The sequence below is a fragment of the Macrobrachium nipponense genome, chromosome 13 (assembly GCF_015104395.2).
Source record: "Macrobrachium nipponense isolate FS-2020 chromosome 13, ASM1510439v2, whole genome shotgun sequence".
Classification (NCBI taxonomy): Eukaryota; Metazoa; Arthropoda; class Malacostraca; order Decapoda; family Palaemonidae; genus Macrobrachium; species Macrobrachium nipponense.
In genome coordinates, this window is record NC_087206.1 from 32139476 (window position 1) to 32161975 (window position 22500).

The 22500-nt window shown below is 37.0% G+C and overlaps 1 protein-coding gene across 1 annotated transcript in view; it reads right to left on the reverse strand.

Moving 5' to 3' along the window:
• Positions 1 to 22500, reverse strand: part of LOC135225726 (T-box transcription factor TBX20-like) — a 312868-nt gene that overhangs the window by 230369 nt on the left and 59999 nt on the right. Inside the window, exon 3 of the mRNA XM_064265104.1 lies at positions 6808 to 7090. Within this exon, the coding sequence (XP_064121174.1) occupies positions 6808 to 7090 (283 nt within the window). The remainder of the gene's footprint in view (positions 1 to 6807; positions 7091 to 22500) is intronic.

The following is a 22500-nucleotide window of genomic DNA, read 5'->3' on the forward strand; positions in this document are numbered from 1 at the left end:
TTCGAAAATCACAAGTTGGTATGGAGAATAAAATAGCATATGAAGAGAGAGTAAATAGCAATTTTCAGTCTCTACCAAATATCCCCGATTTTCGACCTCAACCTGTGGACGCTCACACGGTTGTTTTAGCAATCAAAGAGTTACATGAAACAAATTTGCATGGTTCAGATGACATTCCACAGAAGTATTTAAAAGTTTTCTTTCTTGTTTTGATCTTTTATATTACAATTATCATTAATACGTCCATTGTTACCGGTTTGTTCCCAAAACTTTGGAAACGCCCTCATGTCATTCCTTTATTCAAAATTGGCAATGTTGCCGAAGTAGAGAATTATCGTCCCATTTCATTACTCCCAATTATGTCAAAACTCTTAGAAAAAATCATTGCCAGCCAGCTTATATTCTTTTTGGAGAGTAATAAATTATTGGCAAATAGCCAACACGGTTTTAGAACTCAGTTATCACATGGTTGTGGGTTTCATTATTTTATTACTTTGTAACGGCAATCCTTATCTCCTCAGATTTTCAAGATTTTGAGTTCTAGTTAGATGTACTCTTTAAAGAATGGCGAGCAATGCGTGGTTGACCTGATGAGATGTTCTAAGAAGTAACAGTTTGTCAGTAATTGAATCATTTTGTACTTCTCATTATTGTATGTTGAAAATTTTTTTTATTTAATCATATGTATCACTTGTAATAACACTAGCATATAAGAGATTTAGGGTGAATTTAGTATAACTCAGATGTTGCTGGCAAGATGGTTTTGCTAGCCTAGCAATGTGTATTTTAAAACATCAAATCCCCTTTCATCAACAACGAATTGTGATTTACCTATCCTATTTGGCGTGCATTGTATACTAGCGCTATATTAACACTCATGTCGCTCGCATCTTCACTGCCATGCTTAAGGTACTTCATGTAGGAAATACCTCATTTCACTGTTTTAATAAGTCTCAGTAATTTATTATTTTAAAATGCTTTTCATTAATTTCTTATTTTAAAACTGCTTTTGAATAATTATTTGGATAACATGCATTCGTTGAAACAAAACGCGGTCATGACTTTGATGTAAAATATATGAATCTGGTATCCTATAAGTAAAGGCACGTTATATATATTTCTAACTATGTAGAATAACCATTGTAGAATGGAAATAAAGTTTTGATTTTATTTCTCTCTCTCTCTCTCTCTCTCTCTCTCTCTCTCTCTCTCTCTCTCTCTCTCTCTCATGCAAAAGAGGGGAAAATGACCTGAGGAGGGGAAAAACATGAGAAGAGAAGAATGACCTATGAAGGGAAAAAATTATGCAAGAAGGAAAAATTAATTGATACAGAGAAAATGACCCGAAAAGGAGAAAATGGCCTGAAATGTAGAAATGACCTGATAAACGAAAATGACCCGAAAAGATAAAAATGACCTGAAAAGGTGAAAATGACCCGAGAAAACGAGATTCAAAAGGTGAAGAAGAGAATAGGCAAAGGCAGTGAAAAGTGAAAGTGACATCCTGAACTGTGTGGATCAGCAGTGGCCAGGGATGATTGTATCTGCTTCTAAGAATCGTTCATAATTCTCATTAAAACAAAGCCGCTGCTCAGATTGACTAAAGTCTCTCTCTCTCTCTCTCTCTCTCTCTCTCTCTCTCTCTCTCTCTCTCTCTCTCTCTCTCCTTGCACACCGTTGCCAGATTATTACCCTTCCCAAACTGGATTAGCACTAATTTCGTCCTTTCGCCCTTCGTAATTGTTTATCCCAGGGCTGATGATGCCTAGCGCGCAAGCACGTCTCGGATACATACTCAACGCTTAAGATTGGCAAAAGATTGGTAACTATACGAAATTCACTAATCTCTAAATTTCAATTTACAAAGACAAAAATTCCTCTTTATCCGTCTGTCTGTCTGTATGCTTGATTGTCTGTCTGTGTCCATCTCCCTGTATGTCTGTATTCTTGATTGTCTGTCTGTCTGTCTGCCTTGTCTTTATGATTGATTGTCTGTTTGTCTTCCTTGTGTGCATGTCTGTCTCTATGTCCGTATACTCGATTGTCTGTCTGTCAGTATGCATGTGTGTATTCTTGTCTGCCTTGTTTGTCTGTTTGTTTATTTGTCTGTATGGAGGTACGCTTGATTATCTTTCTGTCTGTCTTTTGATTTGCATGCCAGTATGTTTGACTGTCAGTCAATTTGCCTTGTCTGTCTATTTGTTTACTGTCTGTATGGCTGTATGCTTGATAATCTGTCTGTCTAACTTGTCTGCCTCTCTATCTATCTGTCTGTATGCTTGACTGCCTGCCTGTCTGCCTCGTCAGAATTTGTAAGATTTCAAAATCAAAAGGAGAACTCGCGATAAAATATGGCCTACGTCTTCTGACAACGCCAGTCTGTGAGCGTGTGTGTGTGTGTAATTACTCTTTTAGCGATCGATGTTGCTCTAACACTGTCGAGAAGGGAGCTGTAGGGTTAATCTCGTCTTGGGCTTTCTCACTAATCTGCTCTCATGGGCTGATTCCCTCGCAAGGTGTTAGTTGTGATATGCTATAGTAGATTCACATCAACCGTGCATTTGATGTCTAGGCCAGTCCCTTACGACGCTCCTGATTGGCTGTTGATAAGCCAATCACAGGGCTAGAAACTCTCGGTCTCTCTCGAGAGTTCACATAGGCAGGATGTATGTTCCACTTCTCCTGAGGGATGCTTTTGAAAGAGGTATCCCTCAGGAGTGGTGGAGCATAGATCCTACCCATGTGAACTCTCAAGAGAGACTGAGAGTTTCCAGCCCTGTGATTGGCTTATCAACGGACAATCAGGAGCGTCGTAAGGGACTGGCCTGGACATCAAATGCAAGGTTGATGTGAATCTACTATAGTAAGGGTAAGGACATCCGGTTTTCAAATCATGGTTTGTATGTGTAGGATATAGAACTTGCGCTTATATTGTTATTTCGCTTGTACAATGATTGATAAAATGTGCCCTCATACTTACATTCATGAACTGATAGAATGCTGACGTATATTAATTTACGCAGCATAGTAAATTTATGAAGTTAATTTATGTAGCATAGTAAACTCTGTGTTACAGCTTTTGTCACAACAACAAAGGTATCAATAGTACCTGTAATTGGCTTGAAATCTTCTGAAATTGTGGCCACGTCTTCTTTTAAAGGCAATCTCAACAGCAAAAACAACTAAAGTAATAACTTGGCATCTGTCTAATCATTCTATATGATAATACTAAAGACTTACATCTGATAAAAGAAAAATTTTGAATATTCACTGAAAATTTCGTCAATAATACTTTTGTCATCTGAGGTGTTTTTTCTAATTTCATGAATTTTTTTTAAAAATCGCTCCCGAACAATCTCTGATATGTTTTATCACATCAGTGCAACAACTAAATACTTTTACACCTTAGAACTACTTGATCATATATAAGGAAACGCCCATGATTTTATTATTAGTATATAGCTGACTTCGCAGTTTTCTTTCTGTTTTAGTGTTCATGGTCTTTCAAATGTTCTATAAACTCCAAGAGGCAAGTTTGCTATTTATCTGGAGTCAAACACCACTCCTTTATCTTTTAACAATTTTTATTGGCATATTCGGGTAAATAAGGCCATTTGGGTGCAACTCACATTATATATGTCATGAATACAGTCATCCTACAAGGTGTATAGATCGCTGTAGGATGACTGTAAAAGAAGACGTGACCAAGCCAATTACAAGTATTATTATTAATTTTGTTATGACAAAAGCTGTGACAGAGATTACTATGCTTCATAACGATTGCAAACTATCATTATTAATATTATTATTATTGGTGTTGTTGTGCTGGTATTGGCAGCGTCGATGGTCTATGCTAAAAATAGTTTAATCACTTTGTGAGACGTGCAAGCGCTTGAAAGCTCGCGTTACCAGCACGTTATGTTAGCTGCCAAAGATATCAAGCACAGTGCTGAAGCATGCAACTGTGTGCATGAAGATACTAATAATTGTAACTGATGTCTTTATTATTAGTATAATTTTACTATTATTATAATCATTTGTTTTTAGTATAAAAGACAATTTTTCTACCTTAAATGTACCTCCAAACCGCACTCGTATGTGTCCCTTACTTGAATTTTCTTATTATCATTGTTATTTGTTGTATTATTAGTAGAAGCTTTTGTTTTAGATTTTTTTTATCACGCTAATGTATTTTTCTCGGCCTCCTTTATATCTTCTATATTCTGCATTGTATTTGACTAGCTAAAATGAAGAAAATGATTAGTACTATAAAAAGAAAGAGTTGCGACCCCGTTCTCCATGGCCCCTTTTTAAAAGAGCGCTTCTAATATATATCTTTGGCGAGGAGGGGACGTCTCTCGACACCCCATCACGCAGTGTCCCCTTTCTCCCCGCAAAAATATTATTTCTCAATTTCAGCGTCTTCCTCCTCCTAAACAAACAGTCTTCTTCCCCGGTGGGCTCTCGTGTCTTCCTCCTCCTCTTCTTCTTTATCTGCTACTCCTTCCTCCTCTCCTTCTTCCTCTTCCCTCTTCCTTTCGTGACCTCAGGAGCTGCAAACATCATCACCCTTCATCACCGCCTCCGCCAATGAAAACAGAGCTCAAGTGACACCTTCGACGTCCAATCCTCCAATCGCAAGGCCTCAGCTCCTCTGGCGCCTGTGGCTCCGGCCAATCAGCGTTGAAGGCAACCAGCATGAACTAAATAGGTGGCTGGTTGGCCCATCGGGGACTTCATTAAGAGACAAGAAGGACGAGCGCAACTTGCTGATTGCTTTGCTGCTCTCATCTGGAAATGATGTTTCGGGGTTTCGTCAACATCTGTCTGATGGAAATTCCTTACCTTGCAATACCACCGCCACCCTCCTCCTCCTCCTCCTCCACCATCCTCCACCTCCTCCACCTGATGCGAGCAGGTTCTCCGAGGGTCTTTGCCTCTGGCGTAATGGCTCCATATTTACCCTCGTTCTCATTTCCTCTCCTTATTCTCGGTTTCCTTTGTTTGTTTAATGTTCGGCCGTGTTTGTCTTAGCTCAGACCCACGAGACTTGATGAAGTGTAGGCAATGTAAATGTCCCTTAAGATTAAAGGCTTGGTTGAATGACTGTGGAAGGTCACCATTGATATCTGACAGCAAAATATAAAATTGCCGGTTTGGGCTGGACTTCGATCCGTTCAAGAATTGAACAGATTTTATTTTCCACGTGATAGTTAATGAATGTAGATGGGTTTTATAAAGATAGGAACGCCAAAAGAAAGTTAAGTGAACTTCTAAAATTTTATGTGGTTATTGTGCATTTATTTTAGGTATGATGTGCGTAATAACACACACACACACACACACACACACACACACACACATATATATATATATTATATATATATATATATATATATATATATATATATATATATATGTATATTATATATATATATTTATATATATTTATATAATTATCTGCGTATATATTTTCATAAATAAGTGCATAAACATTAAAAATATTCCTGTTAAACATTTCCTCAGTAACTGGAGCAAATCACTGAAAAAAAATATGTTAAAAGTGATTATTAAAGCTGCTTCCACTTTGTTGAGTTCACATAAGCTGCCGTAATTTCAAATTTAATGAAAAAAATTTCATTTTAGTAAAACCTAAGGGTTAGTATACAGTAATTAAAGAACACATGCGAAAGGGGGAATAGAGAAAAGCCTTTTGAAGGTTGGTAATTAATTAAAAAAAAATTAAAAATATATATATAAGATATATATTATAATATTTAGTATTAAATTATTATAAATTCCGATCCTTTTTTCAGCCTATTTGGGTGTCTTGTAAATTGTGTATAATAATGGTTCTTTGCCGGTTCACTGTTTTTTCTCTTACGGAATTTTTTAGCCAATTTTTGCCATTTATTCATCTCCAATATTTGTAATGCTGTATTGGTTGAATGTTCATTTTTCTTTTCTTTTATAAGTTTAAGTCTTAGTTACTTAAACAGTAAATATATTATATTATATATATATATATAATAATAATATATAATATAATATATAATATATTATATATATATTATATATGTAATAATATAATAAATATATATATATAATAGTAATATATATATATATATATATAATATATATATATGTAATATATTATTATATAATGATGTATATTATATAATTATATATAATAATATATATACTTGTTAAAGTAAACTAAGACTAAACTTATAAAAGAGACCATGACATTCAATCAATACAGCATATAAATACCGGAGATTAAATATGGCAAAAATTGCCGTAAGAGAAAAACAGTGAACCGGAAGAACCATTCTTATACACAATACAGACACCCAAAACTTGTGTCAAAGCGCTGAAAAAGATCGAATTTACGAAGATCTCGTTGAATCACATGTGAGGCTTGTAGGAAAGGAAGTATTCGAACCATTAATCCCATAGGGGGGTAGTGTCGTCCTTGCACCTCATGCGGTGCACTGTAGCGATGCACTGTAGGCATTATTGAAGGTTCTTTGCAGTGTACCTTCGGTCCCTAGCTGCAACCCTTTTCGTTCCTTTCATATTCACTTATTACTATCTTACTTTCACCCTCACCTAACAGTTGATTGAACTGCGAGGTTTTCCTCCTTTTACGCCTTTCAAACCTTTTTAATGTCGATTTCCGTTTCAGCGCCAAATAACCTCGTAGGACCCAGCGCTGGGCTTGTGGCCTAAATTCTCTATTCAATTCAGTCCGTCAACGGTACGAAATAAAGGTAACGCTGGAGGGAGACGAGGAGTCAGTCTTACCTGCCGCTTTTGGTGATGATCATCTCGGTCCCGAGTTCGTGGAATTTCTCCCAGAGGTCTTTGGTCTCCAGGTAGCAGGTGACGCCCCTGAGGTCCTCGCAGTTGCAGGAGCCCTCCAGGCGAGCCCTCTTCGAGTCGCGTCCTTCGGAGACGCCTCCCTTAGGGCCGGTGACCACCTCTGAGTCATCCTTGGTGGCATCTGAGGAGGAGGTCACTTCCGGGGGCTCTTGGTCCTCGTCAGGCAGAGAGAGCGGGTGGGGCGAGGGCGAACGGGACAGTTTCCCTGTGGGGAATAAAAGATTAGAATTTTAATATGGTCCAAAATTAAAAGAAACTCTGGTCAAGTATTTTAAAAGACTCTGGACACTCTTAAATATGCATACTTGTATGAGTGCATGTCCAAACTATCATTTGCTGTGTGATATGCATTCAAATCATTCATAACTTTTTATCGTGACAGGTTGAAGTGCGCTAGGGTTATTCCTCTTCTTCATAGTCACGTAGAAATACCATTATTGAAAGTTGGTGTTGGATTTAGCTTTGTTATGTGAGTCATAAAGTAACAACAAATAACTTCTGTCAAGTGAGAAATAAAAGGTAATATAAGATAGAATCTGGTAATAATATTATTCTTTTGTTATTCTTGTTACCACCTGCTGTGCTGCGCCATAAATGTCCTATGACAAATGTCTAGTCTGTTTATAACCACTGATTTATCACATACAGCAGTAAAAGCCATTTTTTTTTTTTATAGAATAGTTTGTTTATTTACATACTGATTTTTTAATCTTCATCTGGGATCCATCCAGGTTTTCAATTTTTTTTTTTTTTAATCAGTAGCACCACTTCATGTGTCCATTTTTATATGTGCCTTGCTTTGCTGTTACGACCCTGGTTTATATCAGTCAATGAATCAATTTCATCATACGTTGTTGAAGTACAGTAAGAAAATCACTTGCTTTTTCCTGTTATTCTGTAGCGTCTACATCTTTCATTAGTCATTACTGTTATTTTCGTGTCGTTTCGAAGCCAGATTATCACATGTAAAAGCCACTAAAAATATAATCTCTCTCTCTCTCTCTCTCTCTCTCTCTCTCTCTCTCTCTCTCTCTCTCTCTCTCTCTCTCTCTCTCTCTCTCTCCGTAGGAGACTTATTTACCCACATAGATTTTCGGAAAACTGGTGAATGGTCGTTCCCATATGTTCCCATTGCATTGCACCATTTCACGTCTTACTTGTTCCCTCCTCCGCCTCTTTCGTTTAATGTTTTGCATACAGAAATAAATTTTAAAAGATGAAAAAGAAAAATTAAAATAAGAGGAAAAAATAATGCAAGTAATAGAAATAGATTGGAAAAATCTTCTTTGTGTTCAAAGGCTTGTCTTTTATCCTTTGTTGAATTAATATAACTATTCAAGTATTAGAACTCTGTTTCCGTCTTAACTTAGTCTTCGGTTCTTAAAGCCTTCTATCCTTTAAATATGGGTATCGCTCATTTGACCAATAAGCCCCACGCTCTCTCAACCATCTTTGAATTTTTTGTTTTACTTTAGTCCTAAGCTGGACATGAGCCTCTGGTTACTTCACGAGCTATTCGACTTACGAATCATTATATATGAAGGTGACACCAAACCCATTAGCTGTTGTTTCCTCAGCATTTGCAAAATTTCGAAAATGGAGTAAAAAAAAATTAGAAATATACGAAATAAATAGAGAACATTGTTTTGGTCATTCATCTGTTAGGTTCTCTTATTTGCAAAAATCCTAGCTCGTTTATTAGTCCGCTCTCTACATAGTTTAGCAGCGTAGTCCCTCTATGGAGAATGACGCAGAGTCGAACGCGAACTGCTAATTGGCTTAATATCCTCAAAATAGTTGTCTGATCATTCCCCGGCGTTTTTCTTATCACTCCATTTGATCTTTTGCCTTTTTTTTAGCTTACCTAAGCCGTGCCATTACTTCAAAGAGACTGAGAGTGACGGATGTGTCATTAAGCCCTGTTGCATATTATTAGACCATTCAGGGTAAAAATCCCGTGACGCCTAAGCCTGTTGGTAAGCTCTCGAACATCTCCCTCGGGGATATGCGTCTATCAGTGGTGTCACTCTTGAACGCGCGCGCGGTGATTCAGCCATAAAAATGTCAAAAATCCCATTGAAGGTAGCCAATCCTATTAGTGGATTCTCGGAGGCGAGATGATAAAAAAGAAAATCAAGAAGCCCAAGACAAAATAGAGAAGGCTGCCTCGAGCATCTGCGGGGAAAGGGATGATGCTCAAGTTCTCGTTGCTGAGGCAATTAAGTCAGAATAATTCTTTAATGAGGGGTTTTACCACTACGAGTAACATGAGCGTAAAGTGTATATACCCTTAGGCAGTGTTGTCAATATCTTTTTGCTTCTAAAAATTTACAAAAAAAATTCCAAATCCGGTGCTCATTCTCTCTCTCTCTCTCTCTCTCTCTCTCTCTCTCTCTCTCTCTCTCAAAGAATAAAATTTTCATGCGTGCTTGCGTAGTGATATAGTTTTTATTCATAGTGTAACCACTTTGAATCACTCAAGTACAGCTAAACGCAGTTAGCATTAATTTGCAGATCTTTTCGCTCTTATCTTTAAAAAGTCCAAGACCCCGGAATTTCCTTTCATTACTTTCATGATGATTTCAAAATAAATTTTCTTCTTTCAGTTATGCTTGATTCACACGAATGGAATTTCCATTTTGCTAGAATCTATTGATCTGCTGTGTTATGCGCCTAGTACTACCGCTGTTGCTTCTGCTACTCTCTTGAGATTTGGGAGCTCCTTGTGACCGATTCCCGCACGAACTGGAGTCCCAAGGTCACATGCCTATACGTGAGGTTGTTAGCCTCCTAATCATACCCCTTCAGTTGTTCACGGGAGCTTACGCACTTTGCAAAGGACATGGTCTTCATCGAGGATCAGCTCGCCGCGCTCTGACCAGCATCAACCAACTGACTCAACGAGAGATCAGCAGCGTAGCAATCATATTACTACTTGGCATTTGCCACCAATGCACTTCTCACGGGGTGCACTGTGCAGGCATTACTAAAGGTTCTTTGTAGCTTCCCCTCGGCCCATAGCTACAACCCCTTTCACTCCTTTTACTGTACCTCCATTCATAATCTACCAATCCGGTGGTCCGAAGTTCGATTCTCGGCTCTGCCTAGCGGAATCAGAGGAATTTATTCCTTGTGATAGAAATTCATTTCTCGATATAATGTGGTTCGGATCCCATAATAAACTGCAGGTCCCGTTGCTAGGTAACCAAATGGTTCCTAGCCACGTAAAATTATCTAATCCTTCGGGCCAGCCCTAGGAGAGCTGTTAACTGTTCAGTGGTCTGGTAAAACTCAGATATACTTAATCCATTCATAATCTCTTTCGTCCATCTTAGTTTTCTCCATTCTTAGTGCAACTGCGAAGTTTTCCTCCTGTTACACCTTCGTATCCTTTTACTCTCAATTTTCCTTTCAGCGTTGAATGATCTCATACTGTCCTAGCGCTTGCCCCTTGGCCTAAACTCTATATTCCATTCCACTACCTGGCATTCACTGATGGGGTATCCATCCAGAAGTTGATCAGACCCAACAGATAATCAAGTGTAGCAAACGTACTATTCATTAACGCAGTAAACAGACTTGGGGAGTCGCGTCGTTGACAACAGCACATTACCATTGTCTTGTAGTGTAATGTGTGTCCGAAAGATGATTTTATGCAGCCGAATAAAAACTTACGTAGCCCTTGCTCGAAGAAAACATGCAAAGGAAGCGGAATAGACCTACTAGTTAAAGAATGAAAGTCTAGGAATCAGGGAAAACGAAAGTTTGAGGAGAATTCCGATCCTCTTCGGTCATCAGAAAAAATAATCACTTATTCTCAGAATCTGAGATAAATGTGGCTAAAGGAGGACGGAATGATAGGTATTACAAAGTTGCAGAGAGGGTAAGTTTTATTTATTTATTTATTTATTCATTTGATTCATTTTTAGCGTGGAGTTTGACAATTATCCTCTTGACTGGTGTTATCGAAACTGAAGGTTTTACTGAACTGGTAATGAAACTCTTGATCGACATTTACTCATTCTCGAAAGTGTCCTGTAGGGGGAGTAGAGCCGTCAGTCCACCTCATGCGGTGCACTGTTGGCATTACTTAAGGTTCTTTGCAACGTTTCTTTCGGCAACTAGCTGCAACCCTTTCATTCCTTTTTTTGTATTTGTGTTCATATTCTCTTTCTTCCGTCTTACTTTCCACCCTCTCCCCACACTTGTTTCATAGTTTAACTGCAAGGTATCCCCTCCTGTTACACCTGCCTTTCTACTCTCAATTTTCCTTTCAGCGCTGAATGACCTCCTAGGCCCCAGCTCTTGGTCTTTGTCCAAAATTCTGTATTCCATTCCATTCCATTCCATCCCATTCCATTCTCGAAAGTGTGATGATTAAAAAAAAACACTAAGGCAACAATCACTGTCATATTTATCCTTTAACTGATAAACCAAGGATAAGCTTCCTTACAGAAAGTTTGCCAAAAGTCCTTTCCCTATAGGACATCCGATTTACGCACCTGTATTAATTTTTGCAATACTGAAGCAAAGAAACTAAAAGTGGGTAAAGTTCTGACAAAACATTTCTTCTAGTTTATACATCCATCTTTAAACGTTTCTGGTCAGTGTGATTCCCTCCCTTCTTTTATCCATGTGATATCTATTTCATTGTTCTTGGTTCTTTAATTTGCATATCTCTTTGTTTCCCCGTTTATTCACTGGACTTTGTTTTACCTGCTTTATCAAAGAGACTGATTTCTATTTATCTGTGTATATATATATGTTTTTTATTATATGAGGCTCAGTTCCATATTTGCTCTCCAAGTGAATCTTCTAAGTTAATATTATTTGAATTTAGACTTTTGGAAGAGAAATAGCTCCCAAATATTTAATATAGAATATAAGGATACGACTTCAGTGTCTTCCACTGCGGTCAGGGGGAATCAGAGGAATTTATTTCTGGTGATTAGAAATGCATTTTCCGATATAATGTGGTTCGGATCCTACAATAAGCTGTAGGTCCCGTTGCTAAGTAATCAATTGGTTCCTTGCCAAGTTAAAATATCTAATCCTTCGGGCCAGCACTAGGAGAGCCGTTAATCAGTTCAGTTGTCTGGTTAAACTAAGATATACTTTCTTTTTTCCACTGTGGTCATGAATGCACGCAGCTTTATTTTGACTCGATTCGGTCTCATTGTTCTCATTTGGAAAATAATGTGCTCAGCAGCGTTTCTACTTCTGTCTCTGAATCTGTTCAGCTTCAATCCGCTGAACTTCCGTAAAATGTTTTGTACTTCCAAGTTCCTCGTTGTACGAGTGGATTCGCGCTCGGCTACCAATTCGATAGTCCGAAGTTCGATTCTCGGCTCGGCCAACGCGGAACCAGAGGAATCTATTTCTGGTGATAGAAATTCATTTCTCGATATAATGTGTTTCGGATCCCACAATAAGCTGTAGGTCCCGTTGCTAGGTAATCAATTGGTTTCTAGCCACGTGAAAATATCTAGGAGAGCTGTTAATCAGCTCAGTGGTCTGGTAAAACTAAGATATACTTAACTTAACTGTTGTACTTCCAACCTCACTTTCAAGACAGAATTGCATTTACGTTTTTTGAATAAGTTTATTTTCTTATAAGTTTATAAAACCATGTCTCAAACCCCTTGAATTCACCAAACTTCTCGATTACCTCCGATCTCTGAGCACTAAATCCACTGACCACCTCAAGGGAACAAAAATGACATCTTCAATCGTCTAAGCTTAGTATCCGCCCAGTTTTAAACCCACTCCCCTTTTGTTAGCACTCAGCCTTGAATGCACTCGTCATTAAAATTCCTTTGATTTTAATTCACGTAACCTGGAATTCATTCGTTCTCATTCCTATATCCGAATATGAGAGGAGGGACAAAAGCTTGGGATTTATAAGTCTTTGTTACCGACCTTGAGGCGATGGAGCGAGGAGATATTTTTCCACCCTAATTCATTCGCCTTCACGACTGCCAATGTAACCTTGTATTCAATTACGAAAGTCTTATCATTGAGGTCAGTTAATGAAGTCAAGGTCTTGAACTGCTTGATGATTCAAGAATTTATGAATTCACAGTCGTCAGGTGAGGAAGTGGCGGTTGGCCGTACATCAAACCCGCGGGAGATAACGGAGTCTAATTGATAGCTTAAGATCCCCGGGCGATCGACGTAGCAGCTTTTATTGGCTATAATGGATTGCCACCGCAACATTAGATATTGCGCATTAAAGACAGCTAAATTGGGACTTAACTAACCGCAGTGGAAATGCCAGCCATTTCTTTCACACGATCGCTAGCACACACAAACAGCATAATGTATATTTATATATATATATATATATATATATATATTATATATATATATATATATATATATATATATGATATATATATTATATATATATATGGGATATATAATATCTATATCTATTCTTATATATAATTTATCTTATAATATATATATAATATAGGTATAATAGTATTATATAATATAATCTATTAGGTATAAGATTATATTATATGTTATATATATATATATTTAGATATCTTATTATTCTCTATATATAATATATATATATATATATATATATATACACGCTTTTGTTTTTAGATAAATAAATGATTACATGCACCAGTAGATTAACGCAACAGCACGGAATTGTTACCCGTACTATTTTCATACTCGCTATCTAAGGAGAGAACTAAATGATTCGCATCATTGCATCATTATTTTTATTGTTATCAGCGTCTTGGTAACATAAACGTTTTTTAAATAACATTTTGAGGCAGGTCTGTTAAAAGTGTTAATTTTCTTCAACAACTTGGTTATGTTGTTTTTGTTTAACTATTTACTCCGTTTCCAAAGCAGTTTTCTATCGCCAGATTATTTTTGGAAAGGAAATAAATCAGTGGAGAACGTTATTTTGTTATGCAAATAGCCATGAACTCTTGCTTATACAGCAAGAAGCCTCCGAAAACACTGTGAATATATAAATATATACTATATATGTATATATATATATATATATATATATATATATTATATATATATATATATATGACTGGTAAAATGTTCTGTAACAACAGAATTCCATCTAATAAAAGGAGCCCATAAAAACACCAAAATATAGAGAAAAAAGTACTATATTTCAGAGACTGCTGTCTCCCTCTTCAGGTAGATGAAGAGGGAGAGCAGTCTCTGAAATATAGTACTTTTTTCTCTATATTTTGGTGTTTTTATGGGCTCCTTTTATTAGATATATATATATATATATATATATATATATATATATATATATATATATATATATATATATATATATAATATAAATCTAGCTGCCTTTGCTAACTTGCCTCTGTTTCTCTCTGGGTGAAAAAACTGTTTTGCTCTCTCCCTCCTTTGCTTCATATAATGCACATGAACGATCGAGACACTCATGACCACTTCAGTGGATAACTGGCATTTTAATAGGTGCTGAAGAAATGGCTCCCTCCCCTCCCCTTCCCCAGTCTCTCTCTCTCTCTCTCTCTCTCTCTCTCTCTCTCTCTCTCTCTCTCTCCCCAAACGAGTGAGTAGCTCAAACTGGGGTAAGTATTTAAGACTTCAAATCAGCGCAGCGGGGTAGATTCGAGTTCCATGCCCTGGGGATTCCCAAGAAGCTAATTACGATGGGCGTGTGTGTGTGTGTGTCTGGGGGTATACGTACTGTGGCCTCCTCCTCCTCCTCCTCCTCCCAAAAACCGGTGGGTCCCCCTCGGTAGTCAACCGAAGTTAGCTTCTGTGCTGTGGCTTTATGGAGAAATAGCGATAGCGGGTGTATCGTTTCTTGGCGATGGCAAAGATCGTCGTAATTCCTGGCGGTACCTGTGTTTTGTGGTTGAGGCCTGCTAAGGGGTTGGTGGGGTGGCGGTTGGCCAACGAAAAATTGGCCAGTTGTTGTGAGATGAGAATGGACAATTTTTCTTTGGACGTGAGAGAATTAGCTTTCTGCAGCTTCCGGGGTGACTGGGATTTGAAGTGTTTACTTTGGTGTGGAGTATGTGTGCGTCTGTTATAGATTTGTATGTAATTATACGTATGTATGTGTATGTGAATAAGTGATGTTTATGGGCACATTTGTCGTGATGATTCGAATCATTCCTATCCTGAATTTGCTCGTAACTGCATATAATTGTGTGTATTTAGATGTTTATGCTTATGCGTTCCAATATTTTTCCATTAATGATTCGCGGTAATTCATTATAAACTTATTTCGTAGGTTTGTAAATACAACAGATGATATGCAAAATGTTCGCCTTCAATGAGTACTTATTATGCTATATGCGTATGTGTTTGTCTGTGTACACGCTTCCTGTGGATATTCGATATTGTTCAGTTTTTTTTTATTTCTATATATTATTCTGTAATGAAACCTGAGTCACAACGATGAAAGTTTGTACTTAGATATAATGAATATCAGTTTGAATTGATTCAATTTTTCTTTATCGCGAAGAGCTCCAAGGACAGCAACCTAATGATCAAATCTTGTCCAGGCCCGCAACAAAACGAAGTGAAGGGAGGGGAAGAAAAATAGCTGTTTTAATCCTTGATGATGCGGTTTACCTTTGGCCTCTTGAAGGATGGAGGGTGATATCGAGTAGTTAGTATTCATGTATCATTGTAATGACATTATATTTTTTAAGCTGCTTTGGCTCTGGCATTCTTTTTCTGCTCCCGTTTTTCTACTCCTCTAAGCAGTTTCATTTGAAAACGTTTGTTTATCGCTCTCTGCTTCGTGATTTCTTGTTTTCTCCGAGGCTGGATAGGGAAGGGTATTAGGCTGGTCTTTCGTAACGGCCTTTGCACTTTTAAGTGGTTTTAAGTATATAAAAGTGTGCCTTTTTTCCATTTGCATTTAGCTACACTCTCTAAAGTACTTTGTTTATGGGTCTTCTTAGAAGACAGTCTATTTGGCTCTGTTATGAATTTTCTCTGTGTAATTTCTCTCTCGATTTGGTGGGTGTCTGTTTGAATAATCTGTGACATTTCAACACCCAAAAATGTGTCGATGCATGAAGTGTCATAAATACCTCATTTTGAAAAGAAACGACGTCCACATATCTCCTCATATCTCCTTAAATGCTGAAAGACCTCATGAATTGCCAAATTTCGAAGGGGGAGGGACCTGGATGTGTGTTCTTCCCGCGTCCACTCTCCAATTCCAAAAACCCACCCCAAGCCAAATATCGGCAAGAAAGGATTAGTACTCGCAGTCTGGCTACGACCCTTGGGAGCAAACAAGAAAATGATTTATAGTGCAAGAAGAAGGAAAAATTAAGAAAAAAAAGGCTAAAAAGCGAGAGAGAGAGAGAGAGAAAGAGAGAGTAGAACGATTTACGGGGCGACCATCGTAAGAACAGTCTTCGTGGCGATCTCGACTTGATATATCGTGGGTGCGTGCTGGAGGAAATGACAGAGCCGGCGCTCAACCTCACACCTCGGCCCTGTTTTTGCCCTCCCAAATAACCACCTTGGCTGCCAATACGGGGACCCGTGATTGACTTCGGGGGCGGGAGGCGAATCGCTTGATGCTATACCCAGAGGTTAGAGGGAGTCGTTTGGGGCACGACTCTCAGAAAATCCAGACAGGGGTGAGTCCTTCGCAGAGTATCCTATTAGAAGGATGAGAGCGTAGAGGGAAACTACTATGCCAACACTCGGTAAAGTCATCCGGCCCTCACTTGGAACCATTGCTGCTAACGCTGGGTTGTTAAAACATGTTGCAGGTACCGGTAACTCTTTGAATTGTTACAAGGCACAAGTGGGACAGCCTTATGCTCAAATTTATGCTCAAGTCTCCTATTTTACCTGGACTTTGGACCGCCATAAGTTTATGGCAGAATAATAAAATCAATAAATTGATTATACATAATGTATGTATACAATTAGTTTAAGAATATCCCCCGTATTATAAGCATGAAGGAACAATAAACGAATTTTTGTTTTTACAACCAGTGTTTATGAACATTATATATCCCAGATGGTTTAAACCAACTAACCTTCTTCCATCAGTGTGTCAAGCACGTTGGAGGTGAAAGTTGTATTCATAAGGTGTTTTGTAAATATTCAGTGAAATACAGGGTTTCACCAAACTTTTTCACCTACGTATATATTTCGTGTCTTCAAATCAACATAAAACGCTTTCCCTTCTTGAGAATTTCATATTTACAAAATAACATATTCTTCCCAAAATAATTAGGATATTTACTTGTTTAGGTCACTGGCAGTTTTTATCCGTAATTTTTTTTTTCTAAAAAGACACTGGAACTGACAACCAAGCTACTGTATCTAGCCCGTGCTCGAGTGAGGTATGACAAGACAAGGAAGGGAAAACGCAAAACGCATTGGATTGAAATGGGATAGAATAAGCTGAAGCTTTTAGCGCAACAAACACCAAACTCCCCCATTAGAACTGCCGCCCTTGTAATTGATTATTGAATGGGTGTTATCCTTCATCTCATGTCAGATATTTATTACATTATATAACTGAACTCTCGCAGATCAGTATTTCTCCAGTAAAGCTCCTTTGGTAAAAAGTGCATATTTCGTTAACGACAAAGGTAAGCGGAAGGTCAAACGACTTGGTGGAGGACTCTGAAGCCTTCCTCGTTTGGGTGTTGTGGTGCTAAATGCATTATTTCTCATTATATGCCATTTACTCTGCTATCATTTAGCTTGTAGTTCTTTATTTCCGTTTACCAATTAGCGCGAACTCAACTCTTGCCTCAACAAATGCACACACACACACACACACACACACACACACACACACATATATATATAAATATTTATATATATATATATATATATATATATATATATATATATATATACATATATATATATATATATATATATATTATATATATATATATATATATATAATGTGTGTGTATTATATATATAATTTTCAACATTAAGCTGCTGCGACACAGAAAAATATTAAAGCCACAATCTTACTCGGAAGTGCTGAATCATGAATGAACACCGTACGTCGAAAACCTCCCACATGATTAACTGCTTTTAGACCTACCTACACGACAAGCTCATTAGTACTGCTTACAGCTATACGCGGACTGACATTCACCTCTATTTCCACACATTCTTGTACCTCTTGTTTATTGGGGCGCTTCATTTTCAATACTTCTTTCATGCCTTCTGTCCTGTCCTTTCAAGGACTTTCTCTCCTCTCTTTTTTTCTCAGATTATACACTTGCTCCTACCTGTGATCTTCCATTCTTCTCACTTGACCAAACCATTCAAATCAAAGTGATCCATTTATTCAGCCTCAGTTAATCTCTGTTATTGCCATTACATTTCTCTTCATCCCTCATCTTCTTGATTATTTTTATATCGCATACAGGCTACAGGTTAACCATAAATAGCTTATCTTAGGAGCTTTAATTCTTTTTCATACACTTGCATTCCATATCCGTACTTCGCTTGCGTAAAAGAGAGTTGATATGTTTAGCAATCTTTTCACAGCCATAAAAGTGAGTCAACTCAACAAACTCTTCATACCTACCCACATTGTTCTCCCCTTATCATTTGTCCTGTCATATCTCTTACTTTCGCCATCAATATCCTGCTAAACGCCTTCCTTAATATATTAAGTAGATAGGCATCTATTACTTTACCTATATACAAAGGAACAAATTCTCTCACCAGTTTTTAGAGAACCTTTCCCTCACCTAGACATACCTTACAAACCCAGGTCAGCCCGCATTGCAGACAACATCTCTCTATTTGCATTTTTATTCTGATATATATATATATATATATATATATATATATATATATATATATATTGTATATAAATATATTATAAACCTTTTTGTTTTCTTTTACCTACATGTAAAACGTCTTCTTTTCAATCTGAATTGTTCTTCCTCACGGTCTCCCCCAGCCCCCGTTTTTTGTTTTTCTTTTACTTTCTCCCTGACTACCCTCCTCTGTCGTACAACTACAACTCGGATAATCTCCTTTTTCCTTTACTAAACGATTCATTTCTTCATTCCAGCGTTTACTGTCGTTACTCCCCTTCCTTCCTATCCTGCTGTATCAACAAACATTTCCCTTGTTTTTTCGGATCCTAAGAGCTTTGCAAATTCCTCATCTATCCACAGTTCTGTGCCTTTAACACTTGCTTAAAGTTGATCCACTTTCTCGAAAGAACGCATATTTGTCCTTTCACTCTCATAGTCTCCCTGACATAAGCACTGGCCATTTCTTTCATCTTACAGGTACCCTGGACACGGCCACCCTTCGTCTTTCCCATTCCAGCACACACTGACCTTTCACCTGTGTTCCACTAATTTCTAAACCTCCAGCTTTCTCTCCTTTCACTAATCAACTGTCTTACATTTCATCTCTTCCGGTCCTTATCTACACAGACTCCAAATCCCAAAGATTATTGATGTATTGTTTGTCTTGTGCTTTGCAATGTCAGTACCAGTTAATGGGCTTAACATCCTGGAATCCCTCCGGAGTGAAGAGAGATGGCTATTGGAATCTAAAGATGCTCAACCACCATTTATAGAACATTTCCCGACAACCAAGAGAAACGCGACATTTGTTAGACAATCATATTATTTCTTTGATACTTACTTTAACTGACGATATTCTCCATAAACATTTAAGGTAACTTATGCTGTTAGTTACTTAATGTTGCATTTTTAAACGTTCTTTTCTCCTTGCAAATCGTTACTTTTCTGTTATTGGTGTTCTTATTAGCCTACTATCTAGTTTTATTGTCATTTCTCGAATATGAGTGAAAGTTCTAAAAACTTTTCTTTGACAAATAACTATATTACTTAGAGATTAATCATGTAAATTCGGCATTCTATTATGGACTACATGATATTTGTTTCTCTGTATCTGTTTCCCTATTAAGAGTGAATTATTCATAATGATACCATAAAACTTGTACTTTCTCCTTTAGGGTTCACTAATGCTCTGTCATTACCAATTTTCATGGTATTTAAGTGTACGTTGTTTTTTTGTAGTCTATACGTAACTTTTGCGATACTTTTCGTCCCATGGTAGACCCTTCTCGAGTGATCATAGCATTTTCTCCTTTTGTCTTAATTTTATGAAATATTTATGGTAACACAACACACACACGCACACACACACACACACACACACACACACACATATATATATATATATATATATATATATATATATATATATATATATATATATATATATATATATATATGATAGAGAGAGAGACATTTTTATACTTTTTTAACATTCAGTTTTGGATCTATGTAAGTGCCTGAATTACCATTTTACTTATTTTTTTTTTTTTCACTTTCCCCAGCAGTTACATCAAAGCAGGAAAGCAGGACATTTTTCTGTCTGATTTCTCAGAGGTAAATTAAAAGAATTATCATACAATGGGATGTTGTCAAACGTTTTTAATTTATGCAACTCTGCTTCTTATACGTATGAATGTATATATATATTATATATATATATTATACTATATATAATATATATATTATATAGTATAACTATATTGCTATGAAAATTATCACGAACACCTCTTTGAGTTACATTCCTCTATATGATGTAACATTGGCGATTTGGTTGGCTTGGTCAGCAGGTAACCATTAAAGAGGAGTATTGCCGTAAGATCTCGTTCGGACTTGACCTCTTGGAATGGTTTAATACAGGTGACGCTACAGACGTCTCACCTGTAAATGTGGGTGACGACAGGTAAAAGATCTGATATTGTATATACTTATGGTGTGACAAATGATGGAGGGTAGGGTTGTTAATGGAAATGATCTTGAGGTTAGTATGGCGAAAGCTGCATTTGAAAATATTTTTCATTCTCTTGCAACATGTTTGCTACGTGGACCCTTTTATTTATGTTTTCAGTTTGTGATAAATGTTCGTTTTATCAATCTTGATGTATTTATTGTCCCATTTTCAACGAGAGATTTTACGAACTGTTTAATGTGGTATGTTGTTTGGTTAAGTATCGTGATTCAGAAAGCTTGGTCTCAGAAAATTCGGTCTTAATACTTTACATTAAATACTAAAGTTAAGAAATCTAAAAAAATAATGCAATAGCGTTCGGCAAGCTTACGGACTTACAAAGTCAGTAGAAGAATAATTCATCTTTTTTCATATCTTTTACAAATGTAAGACCTGACCTTTCCAATAAATTTATTATAAATAAATGTATGAAAATGGGGTCTTATAAAATGTTATATTATTCATCTGGTAGATTGAAATCTAGTTTTACCTAAGACGCAAGAGGTCCAACAATTACTTTGTTTGGCCAAAGTTTTATTAACCGTGAGGCTTTTAGTAAACTCTTGTATTTTCATCCAGCTTATTCATAGTATTAAAAAAAATAAAGGAATTCTTGTGCTGCATGCCACACCCTTTAGAACTTTGCTCTTCATCTCCGATGTAGCGAATGAAGCTTCTGCTTTGGTAGAAGTCGGAATATGTTTATGGTAATTTATTTTCATTAATGTCTCAGGCTCAACAGCTGCACTTTTGTATATAAACGTGCATTGCACGGTTTTGCGATTTTCGCGTCCCCGAAATTCTTCGTGTTATCAGCACTGGGCGCGCGGAAGTCATAAATACAATTTTTTTCATCCATCAGTTTCTCTCCTCGTTCTGATTTAAACTGTTTAAAAGCCATTTGATGTGTGATTCAACGCTGAAAGTTCTATGCAGGTGGGAGCTTTGATGTTGTCTTATAATGTTCTAATGATAACTAAAACATTTCGTAATTTCAAAAGGAGCAGAGGGTAGATATACAAGCACTGCTATAAAAGCTTCGTTTCGTTTAATTCCTCCTACCAAAAACGAATACCTTGAAGATAGGTCTCAGACATGATAAAAGGATAAATGTAGCTCATTTAAAAGCCTTTATTTAGCTTAACAGTTATTAAAAGCAAGTTAGAAAAAATTTCCAACAGGTAATTCACTTCTGGTGAATTGAAAACTTTTAAATCGAATATATACTCTCTCTCTCTCTCTCATCTCTCTCTCAGTCTACTCTCTCTCTCTCTCTCTCTCTCTCTCGCTGTATATATATATATATATATGTGTGTGTGTGTGTGGTTAGATATACATATATATATATATATATATATATATATATATATATATATATATATATATATATTATATATATATACATACATACAGAGAGAGAGTGACTATATATTCGATATGAAATTATATATATATATATATATATATATATATATATATATATAATATATATATATATTGTGTATATATGTAGTACACAAACACACACACACACACACACACACAGGCACTCTCTCCCGACAGCCCTATCGCGAAATGGCTTTCTCTCCTTCACCCGTCGGTACACATTTCGTGACGCGAACTCACTCAGGGCACTTACGAGGACCATCTGACAGCGGGTGACTGACGGGGGGATCGCAGTCACGCCCTTCAGGTGGCAACTTAGCCTCCCACTGATATCATAGTCGATATCACACATCGTTGTATGGGACAAGTGACATCAATCGGGATTCTGGATGTCACCCTTTGATGTTTGTCATT